The sequence below is a fragment of the Anastrepha ludens genome, chromosome 3 (assembly GCF_028408465.1).
Source record: "Anastrepha ludens isolate Willacy chromosome 3, idAnaLude1.1, whole genome shotgun sequence".
In the NCBI taxonomy this organism is placed as follows: Eukaryota; Metazoa; Arthropoda; class Insecta; order Diptera; family Tephritidae; genus Anastrepha; species Anastrepha ludens.
In genome coordinates this window covers 2,941,905-2,955,863 of record NC_071499.1, presented here as the reverse complement: position 1 = coordinate 2,955,863, position 13,959 = coordinate 2,941,905, and the positions used below count along the sequence as shown (strand labels likewise).

Sequence of the window (13,959 nt, the reverse complement as noted above, 5' to 3'; positions counted from 1 at the left end):
ACCGTCACGCCAATTGGAATTTTCCACTTTGATTCAGACAGTCCATCGTTTTCTAAAGAACGCTATTTTTGAAAGGAATTTAAAGTTCAAACAGTTTGATTCAAGAGCTGACATCCTAAATCAATCAGGAAGAGATTATTGAAGGCAGAGGTCACCTGTATGCGAAGAAAATTATAATTGCTAAGATTAAACCCAATTTTATGTACCGCCTTTACTGCGAGGGTCCAGATCTAACGGCTGTAGAATTGCGAATTCTTTAGACGACTGCTTGCTGCCACTCGTACAACTGTTATAAGCACAAGTAACGAAACATAAGATTTCCGATATTTTAATACTTGTGTGCTCTTATGCACAAGGATATTATACGTTTGTTTATATAGCGCTTGTATGTAACAGCATAAATGAATCGATATGGATATAGACAGAGTCTGGTCAGCCACTGTAAAAAGAAAAGGTCGACATAGAGTGTAGTGCTAATGCGCCCAGCAAGGAATGTGGAAGCACCAACTCCAATAAGATGGATGAGTCTCTATTATAATTTATTATTAGAAGCCCTAGGAAGCTATGTGAACTTCAGTAACAAACTGATACTACCAGGTACGAATTTAAGTAGTACAGGCAACTTTTCCAGAACTACCGATTATATGGAGTTCGAAGAAAAGTTGTTCTGAGACCAAGGCTCTATGAAGGCATAATTAAAAAAGAGACATTACATCTCTGAAATCCGAATGGTAGTCACGCAGCAACCCATTCGGCTACGGTGGCCGCCATTAAATTACGTAAATATCATAAGTATTAATGGCGTATGCAAATGCAGCAAGGAAGAGAGAGCGTACATCCTGCTATCTAGACGTTGGACTGGAACGGGAAGATGCGTGCCTATGAGCTCCTTTGATCTGGTCGGATGTTTTGACTATGAGGAAATTGTAATCTATGTCTTCCTTTACACCGAAAGTGCGTTCGACATTCGGCGGCATGAAAGGCAGTAGAGCACAGGAACGAAGAAGAAACCCTGTGACGGCTCGAAGACACCGAAAGGCATCGGTGTTGGGATCTATGGTTCCAAAATAAAGCTGGCCGTGCCTTTGAGTAGTTTTCAGCGGTTTCTAAGCGAGAGTGTATGCCATCTGTCTATGTGAAGCGATCACTCTAGACAGGAGACTCCGCAATGAGCGACAGTTTTATTTTCCTTCGAGGTTAGGTCCTTTCTAGTCCTAGAGTGCATAGAGAAACTCAAATGATTAGGATTGCATAAACACATCAGGCTCATATGGCTCAATGTATCTGTCACAACCCTGCGAAAGAAATTGTCCCAATCGTCAGGCTTGGTGTAATAAGTAAGTCAAGGTCCTTAAGTAAAATTTTCAACATAGTTAAAAGAAAAGGTTAGCAAGTTGAGAACGATGACGAATCGACATTTCGGCGTCTTCTTTCACACTATGGTCTATGAATTTCGTGAAACAAATTTATTATTTTTTTCAAAGGGAATTTCCACAATTCGGAGGCGATAATTGACTCATAATGACTTGAACAGAAATGTCAACACAGTTTGGCCTTCTCAGCTGTCAAATCATAGTAATCGATATCGATAGTTCTCATGCAGCCAAAGAAACACCCGATACATGTTCTTAACAACTATCGCAATTTTTATATGTGGCAACTTCTTTCTTGTCGTCGCTCATTCGTTTTTTTGTTTTAGTACATCATTCGGTCAGTATTGTTTTTCGCGAATGTTCATAATTCACCACAATATGGAAATAAGGAACAACCTATTTATTTCCCATGTAACAAAAATATTAAAAAACCTTATAAATTTAGCATTTCTACAATATCCTTGCAATCCAATATTAATAATATAATGAGACACCTATCTTTTAAAGTTTATTGTCAATATCGAATCTTATTAATTCCACCATGGTATCCGCCACTATTTTGTTCGGTAAGTGTGGGTACCCATAACCCAACTCGATCAAATAGTTGGCCAACTAAAAATCCTGCAGTTTGCGGCGGCTCTAAGGCCGATCTGAGATTTCGTGCTGCGTATACATATTTATATTAGATGTGACCATTAAAAAAAAAACTAGAAAGAAAAAACATACATATTTTTATATAAATAGAGATTTGCAAACATTTGCAAGAAAGCTGCTAAACAGTTGTTTACTTTCTCAGTTGCATTCGAATCTGTTTATTGACATATATAGTTGGTTTTTTTGTTTTCCGTTTACAAGCATTTCGGTAAGTATTATGATAAAATTAATCATTTTATTACACATTATTTTTTCACTTACCAAACCTAGCCATAAAAATAACAACAAATGTTTTCTTGTAGTCTTCGGTTAGGAAAAATATAGCTGCATATCTCCCCTTGCAACAATTTTGCCCTTAGATTCTGAAAAAGGCTTCTTGAGATACGAAAATATGTCCGGAATTTTGTTTCTGCAAAAGCCGGCAAGTACATACATACATTCAATCAAATCTTTGTTTTTCATTTTAAAAGCAATCAAAATTTCCTTTTTCGTTGTTGCTTTTATTATTACTAGTATCTGATTCCTCAATGCACATTTTTTTAGCTGGTGCCTGTATTCATTAAATCGATGAAATTAATCAAATAAATTTAATTAAATTACTTCTTATTTCTATTGTTATTAAATCACTCATAATTATGTCTTTGTAATTTTATAATTTTAAATATCAGATTGGATTGGGCTAAAATACAACCTTGCGTATAAATTCTTGCTGGTAAAATTTTTCTCAGCACGAATTTTTCTCCACCTTGTATGTTTTGCAAGTTTTTTGCATGGCGAACACTCCTATTTGCTTGCCCCTTGCAACCTCGCTAATGCAAGTGCATAAAATTCTTTGAAAATTGTAAATGTTCTAGAAATAAATTTCATAATCAATTGGTATTTTAAATTAAACATTATAGTAATTTTGTATTTTGTAATTTATACATCTTGCTGCTCAGCTGAGTGAAACCTAACGATTAAGTTGCATGTATATGGCCCTTAACAGAAGTTTAAATTTAAAGAGCTGGGATTAGTACATTGTGGTGCTAAATTGAAGAGTTAACAACACTGGAGGTATATCGTTGCTGTCGTACTCGCGTAAAGTCATCGTCAGTGGGATTTTCGTAGAAATGCGTTCCAATATTCACAAACTGTTTTTAAATTAAAACTTCTTAAATAATTCGGCAATCTGTTTTAGTCAAAATTATGTAAAAAAGTTGTCAGATAATCAATAAATAAAGAAAAAGTACAAATGTGTGGAAAAGTCCTAAATTTGGATAAAATGTGCGAATAGGAAACGATAAGAGAAAATTCCAAAGAGAAGAAAACAAGGTTAAAAAGTGGGAAGAAGTTGAAGTGGAAATAGAGAAAGCAAAAGAAGAATAAGTCTAAACAAAAGAAGGAAATTGGTGTATTGAAGAATCGCAGTGATAATTACGATTCGTGATTTGAGCAACCGGGGAAAGTTGCGCGTGAGTTTCTTTAATTAAAGTTCTACAAGAGAGAAATATTAGGCAAACATTGCAGCTCTATCTGCTGCATTGCGTACGTGAAAAAACTGCAAAAAATATGCAAAGGGGGCACGGCCCCAAAATCACGGTCGCGTCATAATCATTTGTTTCCATTGACTAGTAAAAAGGAAAGAAAAAACGAGAAAAAATTGATCCCGTCAGTCATTGGCTTGATAGCGATATAAGTACTAATTCCGACAAGACTGGATTATTGTTAAAATTTGTTCATTATGGATGAAGATGACAATGCATCCAGTGGTGGGGACATAAACCATGATGTAGTTTCCAGTGATAGAATTGGTGCTGGTGGAGTTGGAAACAGTGATATATCTAATGTTGATCCAACTACAACTGAAGAGGATGAATCTGACGATGTTGATATTTCGATGGTAGTGAATTTACCATCGGGGGTTTCCATTAGCACCTCAGTTAGTTCGGAGTCGCGACCACAGCCTTTATACGTGGCTGCTCCAGCGGCAACCACATCCGGGCGGGTCGTACTCGATTTTCCTGATTGGGAATCAGTAGGCGCGACAGAAACGGATGATGGCTTGCTTACTGATGCTTCGTCAAATGCTTCGATTTCTGCAACCGCTACAGGTAGCACGGCCGGCAGCTCTGGAGGAGCTAAGCCTAGTTTTTTCTTTGGTACATCGTCATCTTTTAGTTTAAGAAGTCGAAAAGAAGTTGCAGCACTTATTAATGCAGAGTGTTGTCGTGGTGGAGCAACACCTGAGTTGGACGCTGTCATGGACAAGCTCTTCAATCCAGGAACCCCCATAGATAATGCCGATAATATAGAGTGGATTCGATGGTTAATTGCTGGCGGTCGTACACCGCAGGAATTCGTTAAAATTGGTAAGTTTCAACAACTATAAATTCAAAGATATACCTATTAGGCTTAAAAGAAAAGTATGTATGTATTTCGTTATATGTGTACTGTAGTTCACTTTGCAGCCAATAGCATGTTGATAACATTTTTTCTCTCCAATTTAATTGTGCGCACACATTTAATGACATCATTAATAATATGAGCTGACAATCGCGTGGCTAAGATCAAAATAACATTTATATTTAATACCGAACATCCAGCATTTATACGCCGACTAAGAATAAGATGCGTTTTTCACTGCGAGGAAAATCCTGCTTTCTCCCACTAAATCCACGGCGTGGACGAAGGAGGTCAAATTGTAGCTAAGGCTGAAAGTCGATGATACACCAATAACAACTGTTAACAACCCCAAAATTTTGGGTGTCACCTTCGAGAGTTTGCTCTCCTTCTTAGCGCATACAAGCGTTTTTGTCACTAAGCTCCAAAACAGCAACAAGGTTCTCAAATCGCTGCTGGCAGCACTTGGGGCAAAAGACAAAGAAATGTTGCAGGCGTCATTTAAAGCAACTAGCAGGCCAGTACTAAATTACGGAGCGCACATCTGGTCGCCTGGCATTAGTGATTGGCAGTTTTCAATGTTCCAGACGACTCAAAACACGGCTATCATGACAGCCACGTACCATTATCGGAGCTCAACCACCATCTATTGCAGACGAAAGAGCTTCAGCTGCCGCGTGGGACCCGCATAACTTTAGCTCAATGACGGTCTGGATATTGTAGAAGCTTAAACTCCTACCTATCCAATCGTACCATATCAATATATGCCCATCACGTGCAGGCACATCGCACGACACTAAGCACCTATTGACGTGCTCTCTTAAACCCACTCGTCTAACACCCCTCACCCTCTGGTCCCAACCTGTCGAAACAGCACGTTTCCTGGGTCTACTGTTAGATGATGATGGCCGGCAACTATAGGTACAGCACTGGCGGGGTCTAGTGAGCTGCTAAAACAATAATAACAAGATGCGTTTTACTGAAAGGCGCATTTTACCGACATAAACTCCCGTGATCGGTGTTTAAACAAAGGTCTCGCACACCATAGGATATTGTACACTGAATTTTATGCATATTGTGTACACACGGCTTTTTATTTTAGACTATACATAATTTATATTCGAATCCAATTTTGTATTTTTATCTTTGGTATTATTATTATTTTTTTTTCAATAGTGCGCAGTTATGATAATCATGCGAAATGTGGTCTAGTATGGGTACCGCACGTAGTGGCGTACCGATGTCGTACATGTGGTATTTCGCCATGTATGTCAATTTGTCGCGACTGCTTCAAGAAAGGTGATCACACCAATCATGACTTCAACATGTTCTTGTCGCAAGCAGGTGGTGCCTGCGATTGTGGCGATACATCTGTGATGAAAGCGGAGGGATTCTGCAGTGACCACGGCATCAATAACCGAGCCAATAAAGAGCCTGTTCCGTCTAATTTGCTAGCTGTGGCAGAAGCAATAATGCCCAAATTGCTGTTCCGATTACTTCAGCACTTTCGGGAGCATAGTGACGCAACATCACAAACGTATAACCTGGCCGCATATTCATGTGAGGAATTTGCGAATATGTTGATCGATCTGAATAATATGGGTGAAATAATGCGTAAAGTGATGACACGGGCCCTCATTAATACTGATGTAAGTAATTAGAAATGAATTGTTAGTTCCTCACTTAACGGCCAATAATGTTTTTTATTACAGGTCTATAAATTTTTTACTGAATCACCTTGCTTAGATACACGACATGGCCGATTTCTGAAGTCTAATCGTGAGAAATATGAAGAGGCTGTCAACCGCTTTCCTCGTCCTGAGCCGCCTGATGATTATAAACATCTACCTGCGTTGGGAGAAAAGCTCGTGCACACAACTCTTTTGGAGGAATTCATATTTTGGACATTTAAATTTGAATTCCCTCAAAACTTGGTGTGTTTCTTGCTTAATATGCTGCCCGATCAAGACTATAAGGTAACCAGAAACAGCTTTTCAATGGAGTTTTATATACTCATCTTTAGTTATTTGTAAATATGTACATAATTTTTAGATAGTGCAGTGGTTCAGATTCAGTGGTTAAGTTTCCAGTTAAACTGAATTTCAGTTGAGTAATTTAACTTTTTTTCTGAGCGACTTTCATGAAATTAATTATTTTTTAACGAGGTGGTCTTTTGCTTGAAAGGATTTTAAAAGTGGTAAATTTATAGATTTTTCCCAAAATTTTAAAACATCATCATAAACAATTCAACATATTAATCTGCTATATCTTTGAAATTCTCGAAAGTCGGGTGATTTTTGCCCTTTTCGAGATAGTACTTTTCTCCATAATTTCAAAATTCATACTGATATGGGTAAAATATAACTAGCTCAACACACGTTCTTGCCGTAAAAAATTTCAGTAATGCGCAGTCGCGCATTTTACGCGATTTTCTCTCAAAACCGTTACAGTTCGCGCGTGGGAAATTGTCACGAAAAATCACACGTTTTGTGCGCACACCTATGTAGAACCGACCGCGACCTCCGTAGCCGAATGGGTTGGTGCGTGATTACCATTTGGAGTACGTAGGTTCGAACCTCCGTGCATGAAACACCAAAATGGTATAACAAGTCGTTCCCACGACAATCGGTTCTACGTAACGACCCGGATTTGTATCCGGCCAAGGACTATCACTTCAGCAGCATTCCCAGTATACGTATGGGGATTGTTTATGCTGCTACAACAACAACAAGTTTTTTCTGATAACGGTCGCTCCTCGACAGGCAATGGCAAACCTCCGAGTGCATTCTGTCATGAAAAAGCTCCTCATAAAAAAGTATCTGTCGTTCATAGTCGGCTTATAACTGTAGGTCTCTCAGTTTGTGGAACAACAACAGGAAGCACGCCACAAACAGGAAGAGCTCTGCCAAACACCTAACAAAAGTGTACGCGCCAATTTTTTATTTGTTTTTTTGTGGAGCTAAACTTTTTTTTAAGAATCTATAACATAAATAAAGGTAAATGAAGATATTTTTCAGTTTGACTCAATTTATTTATATTTGCCTCGATATTTGAGTCCAGATCTGAATCATATTTCATTCAATATAACATAATCGACAAACACATTCGCTCGGTAACTTAGAGGAACTTATTATATGTTTTCGTATATACATTTTACAATTTACTAAATTTCTTTCTTGACAACATTCTAGGAACATTTGACTCGAACTTTCGTGATGCACTACAGCCGCATACCATCCGTTTTGGAAATGTCGCGCGATCCAGATACACTTAGTAATCGAGTTGTACACATGAGCGTCCAACTGTTTTCAAATGAAAGCTTAGCTTTGAAAATGGTTAAGGAACTGTCTTTACTGCATGTAATGATCATCAGTCTTAAGCTAATGATGTCGAAGATACTTATACAAAATACTTTACACGGTAAGTGCATACAATTCTACATATGTAATCTAAGTGTAATAACCACATGTTCTGTACTTATAGATCCTAACAAAAATTTTCACTTTGTAATTGACTGTACGCGTCAAGTAATGAAGGATCATTGCTATTGGCCTCTGGTGTCGGACTTCAACAATGTACTCTCTCATGAATCAGTAGCTCTGGTGTTCTTGCGTGATGATAATCTAATTGACATGTGGTTTCAGTTTCTATCAATGCTGCAAGGCATGAACGTAAATGTGCGAGAAACCACCTCACACGTGGAATTCGAACCTAATTCATATTATGCGGCATTCTCGTGCGAATTGGAAGCAAGCGCTTATCCCATGTGGTCTATTATATCGCATCTGCAGGACGGAACACATGCTCATTTAGCCAAAAAGATAATCACATACTGTGTCAATACTCTACATGAGTGGTTGGATGCCATTTACTTTTTGGAACCCAAACTGTCGCCGGTTGGTATAATTTATTAAATTTTTATTCAATACACTGGAGTATTGATGAGTGGGAATAAAGCAAGCTAGAAAGTTGAGTTTTTTGTAGTAGCCTATGTGTCTAGGTAGCTCTTGCCAACGAGGTCATCTAACGGTATGGCCAGGAAACATTCTTTTTTGACAGGTTTAGGCCATATGAAAAGTGGTGCTAGATTAGTTGACATATGAAATGATGGTTAGTATCGTGCGGTTTTTTTTTTTTACATTTTGGGCATATTTCGGGGGACTCTTTGTATTTTGCTCTTTGTCTCGCATAAACTGCTTAATGTTACAAATCCTTTAGTTTCAAATGTTGTTTATATATTTTTTTATAATTTATATTTTATAATTTTTTGTATATGTTTACAGATTTCTGATTAATTGCACAGGTCTTAATGGTTTTTTTATTATATGAGATTGGTTTCCGAAGTATTTTGCTGAACTGAACACGATTCTGGGGTCCAAAAGAACTTGTCAGCTAGGTAGAAGTCTATAAAACCGTGTTTTCAAACTCTCTTTTTGAAACAGCCTGGCATGTTAGAGACTTCATATTAACCCCTCATTTTATACTCTATTAATTGCATATGTGGTAAAAAAAAGAAGTTGTGAATAAAATGCGGTTAGCTCTTTACGATCGATTTCCAAACTATTCAAATGCAATTCAGCTAAACTCCTAAAAATTTACCATTTTTTCCAAAATTCAAAATGACGGGCACCTTGACTTTTGCTCAACTTTTTGATTTTTTATCACCAATCTTGATTAATTACTTATTTAACCAGCATTGCGGCTAAAGAGTTTTTCGACCGTTTTCTAATATCAAATAATTTTTTTTTAGTTAATCAAACTCTCGAATGGTTAAGGGTAGTATCGAATGGAATGCTTATTTATCGGCAGCAAAATAGAAAAATTAAATACTTCGAACTTAGGTCTCTTTTATTGAAGTCTCAATTAGAGTTTTCAGTTTTAGCTATAAAGCGTAAGTCACATATTAATTTTTCTTACTTAATGAGACAAAAAACAAAAATAAATACCAGCATTTTAATAATTATTCCGGATACTTCGTATAATGGCATTAGCGAAAAGTTGCAAGCATTTACAGTACCAATCCTACATAAATTTGCAATTTGTTTGTCTTACCTTTGTTTGTTAAAGCCTTTTGGAATGAAAAGAGAGGGGAAATACGAGTTTATGGTAAAATTTTCTTTCCTCCTATATATATACATACCTATATGCATTAATTCTTACATATATCTATTTACTATCGTAACGTATTTTTATTTTGAAACAGGATGAAATGATGCAAGCCTCCTTTCACTTTCCACTTCATCGTTATTTGGCAGCGTTTCTTTGCCAGGCTGTTACAAAAATGGGGATGTCATTATCGGAAGTACTGCCCACAAGGTCCTATATACTGCCACTATTAATGATACATCCTCTGCGCGTGCAGGTGAGTGCGCTTTAAATTTTACTCTCTTAGATTAGATGTTAATTTTACTAAAATATGAAAACAAAAATTGCCTCCAACCAAAAAAAAAAAAAAAGAAATATGTATACATATTAACCCTCTAACCGTTTTTTTTAAATAACGATTTAAAATGCATACGAATTTTATTTTCCGGTGAATTTAGCAGTCTGAATAATGTTGTAATACTGCAGATCAATAAAATTCCCGAAATGAGGAAATTAGAGAGGAAAAAAGTTTGACCGTCTGTAGACGGTCAAAACGGTTTGAGGCAAAACAAATCAAATATGAAATCTGGTAAGCAATGTATTTTAATAATTCAATTAAAGTTAAAATATACTACATTGCAATGGTTTAAAATACAAATCATATTAAAAGATTATTAATGAACTTTATTTCGAGTGGAATTCCTTGAAGCAATTTTTGTTAGGCGTCAAACACAAGTTTATCTCATATTTCGAGCAATATATTTGAGTATCGGACTGTTTGCAATATTTGCATCTCCTTTTTCCTGATTTATCAAACATAGCGGGAATGTGTCCAGTGTTATCAAATCTGATGTCATCTATAGGTCTGACACACCTTTTCCCTTGGCTTGTAGTTGGCTGACAGGAGGTTGTTGATGGTCTCCCTACTTTCTTTGGAAGCGAAAAAGAACAAAGGCCACAAGCGATTTTCTCGCGGAAGTCTGGAAGATTAATTTTATCGCTTGGATTGACGCGATGGTAGAGTATATATGCATTTGTTACGGCCATATCGAGGAAATGGTAAAATATTCGGTTCCTTGGGTTGCGTGTCTTAAGTCGGATGTGGTATCGTCCCATCAGTCCATCCATCAAATCCACCCCTCCCATGTGGGTATTGTACTCTTTTATTATTTGTGGGCAGTCTACTTCGATATACGATTTTTTTTTACGATCGTAACGTGGTAGTTTCGTTGAGACTGCTGTGGGGTTGGTCTTCAAAAACGGCATCACCCCTACATATGTCGATGCAAGTCGAACTGCTCTGTTATCCTTCCATGTCACTGTTGAAATGTCCACACCATATGCTGCACCAACATACTCAACGGAATATCCCCTGCTCGAAATTGAATATTCTTCGTCTTTCTCACTTGGCAACTTTGAGTTTGGAATTCGATTAGAGTGAATAGTTCCCAAAGAAAAAATTCCTTTTGCACGCAGATAAGCTAAAAGAGGCAGTGAGGTATAAAAATTGTCAAAATACAAAATGTGATTTTGAAATTCAGGAATCGATTGGCTTAGGCGAACTACTACGTTTGCTGTGGGACCGAGGTCCGGTTCTCCTGGCAAAACAGTGTTATCGCCCGCTTCGATAAATACTTCAAACCTATACGCATATCCAGAAGTATCGCATAAAACAAACAATTTTATACCCCACTTGTGCGGCTTATTCGGCATATAGATGATGACGTAGATGATGCTTAGTTTTAGTTGCACACATTTGTTCGTCAACACAAAGGCGTGCTGTTTTTCAAACCTTTCATTAAACAGTTCCGCAATACGTCTGACGATACAACGGATCATAACCAGCAGTTCCTCTTTCCGCGCGTTGCTCTTTGTCAGCAAATGATAAGTAACGCTTTATATTTTCAAACTGCCTGCAAGACATTGCTTTTCGTATTGGCTCAAATGCGTTTTTGCTCCAGTAGCTTTCCATGTTTGGATATCGGTACAGTGACATATACAACAAAATTCCTACAAATTTGTGAATATCTGCTTCTGTAGCTGAAAACGAAGTATTGACATTTTCCTGATGTGCAGAACGATTTGTTTCCATAACAATTAGGTCGACAATTTCTGAAGAAAAAAAGTATTTGAAAAATTGGAATGGCGTTTCTAAATTATTAATGAATGCTGGCAAAGATGTGTTGCCTCGAAATGCGATGTCGTTAACGTGAAGTTGTAATGACTTTTTCTTCCAACAAATTTTTTGAAATTCTTCCGATCTGATATCGATTTCCCCCACATTTTTGCAGCTAAATCCTCCGTTAGATGGAATTGACGAAGGTCCCTCGATTTCAATCACAGGAAGTGGAGATCGTGGTCGCTTTGATGGTTTAAAAGGTGTTGCTGCCGAGGTGGTAGGGGCTAGTTTCTCTTAAAAATTAAATCGAAATTCATTGTAAAGGAAAGTACGGAGTTTTCAGATATACCTTGTTCAACAGAGCTGACATTCAAAGGCAAATCCAAAGCATTCAAAAATGCAGAGCTTGTGTTAGCTTCCTCCATTTCATCTAAGCACTCCAATATTGCCCTATCGGTACTCTCCTCAATGAAATCATCAGGTTGAAAGTCAGGGTCAGAAATATCGTCGTCACTATCGAAGCCATCATCGTTGAGTTGCTCATCAACTGACATCATATATGCTTCTATCTCCTCATCCGACATCCTAGACAACTTACATTTTCTCTTTTTGTCCATTACTTGAAAAAATACGTTACAAAATAGCCGATATATAAATGAAAGTCATATTTGGTATGAATATGTAAAATTTCGCATTAACCGTTATGACCGTCTACAGACGGTCATCACAAAATGCTAGAATAATACATATAACCTTTGGCTTACTCAAAGGAACATGATAAATTATCAAAATGTATATTATTTTAAGCTTACCATAAAATTTTAAAGCATCAGCATAAGTAAAAATTGCAATTTCTTTCGAATCGTAACTTCACCAGTTTTCAAAATAATTTATTTCACTTATCACACTTATCTGCGGCACTCCACTAGCGTGTGCGCTCAAAATAGAGAGAAAACTGAGATTGTTAGCTTCACTTCATAAAAAGCATACTCACAACAGTGCGGAGTAACGGTTTTTTATTCTAAAATAATATTTAAGGCGTAGTTGTTGACAAAAAATTATTGACCGTCTACAGACGGTCTAAACGGTTAGAGGGTTAAGTTGGCAATATATTTTTATTGATTTATTAATTTTTATGTAGAATCATTAGCATTATTATAATCTTTTTTCCTATTGACCCAAACGCTTATTTATGAGCTTATCGAGGCATCCTTTTCTACATCCTTGTGATAAATTTTGGATCGAATGATTTTGGTTGTAACCATTCACCCTTTCTCAATAGTAAAAAACTAAATCAATAGGATTAAAAGAATCACATAGGCATACAGTCTGCCTAAACTCAACTATAAAAACTATTTGACCAATTCGATTCTAATACGAGTAAACTAGATTTGCATGTGTTAATAATATTTATTATACGCAATATATTAAATTAAATGTTTGTCACCACTATTAGCAATAATTGTTTCGAGTCATATCTTTTATTTTCCTTTGAGTTTTTGCTTAACTGCTGGCCAAACTTTTCAATTGGGTTGGCATCAGGCAACTGTGAAAGCCAATGAAACATTTCAATCCCATTTTGTTGTTTCCTCTCTACACAGCTTCCGCTTCGATGCTTGGGATCGTTGTGTTCTTGTAATATTCAACGTTGCATAGTTCTTCTAAAAATCTTCTCTGACTGTAATAATGCTTTTTGGTAAATTTTATTCAAGACTGCATTCAAATTTGCAGTAAAAATAAATAAGTGTCCAAATCCTTTTTCGGAGAAACATCTTTAAACATGAGCCTTAACTGGATGCTTATCACCAGTACATCAGAACCGACGTATGCAACTATCCGCCCAAAAATAAGATTCATCCGTGAATATTACGTTTGTCCAACCCCGTTCTGAATTGCCCTTAGTTTGTGTTTTCTATACGTAAACGCCCTCGAATCGTGTCTTTCGATAAATTAGCACAACTTTTCTTTAAAACTGCTTTCACGTAAGGATAAGTTCGCTTTTGCGACAAACAAATCAATGATCTTTTGATCTTGCGTTGGAGAGATATACTTCCATTAGGTAGACTGTTTATAAGTCGACGGCCGCCGTAGCTGAATAGATTGATGCGTGACTGCAATTCGGAAGCGCACAGGTACTAAACTCCGGGGATGAAACACCAAATGATAGACCAAGTTTTTTCCTAATAGCGGTCGCCCCTCGTCGGGCAATGACAAATCTCCGTGTACATATATTTCTATCATGAACAGATCCCCATATAAAACCACCTGCCGTTCGGAGTCCGCTTAAAACTGTAGGTTTCTCCATTTAAGGAACAGCATCAAGATACGTCCAACAAATAGAAGGAAATC

The 13,959-nt window shown here is 37.1% G+C and overlaps 1 protein-coding gene across 1 annotated transcript in view; it reads left to right on the top strand.

The window, feature by feature from the left end:
* Window positions 1–2,872: 2,872 nt before the first annotated feature.
* The window catches only part of LOC128856833 (E3 ubiquitin-protein ligase Ubr3), a 28,963-nt gene continuing 17,876 nt past the window's right edge, over window positions 2,873–13,959 (top strand). Inside the window, exons 1-6 of the mRNA XM_054092208.1 lie at window positions 2,873–4,375; window positions 5,583–6,055; window positions 6,119–6,382; window positions 7,598–7,826; window positions 7,890–8,302; window positions 9,610–9,768. Coding sequence (XP_053948183.1) covers window positions 3,748–4,375; window positions 5,583–6,055; window positions 6,119–6,382; window positions 7,598–7,826; window positions 7,890–8,302; window positions 9,610–9,768 — 2,166 coding nt within the window. The 5' untranslated portion in view covers window positions 2,873–3,747. The remainder of the gene's footprint in view (window positions 4,376–5,582; window positions 6,056–6,118; window positions 6,383–7,597; window positions 7,827–7,889; window positions 8,303–9,609; window positions 9,769–13,959) is intronic.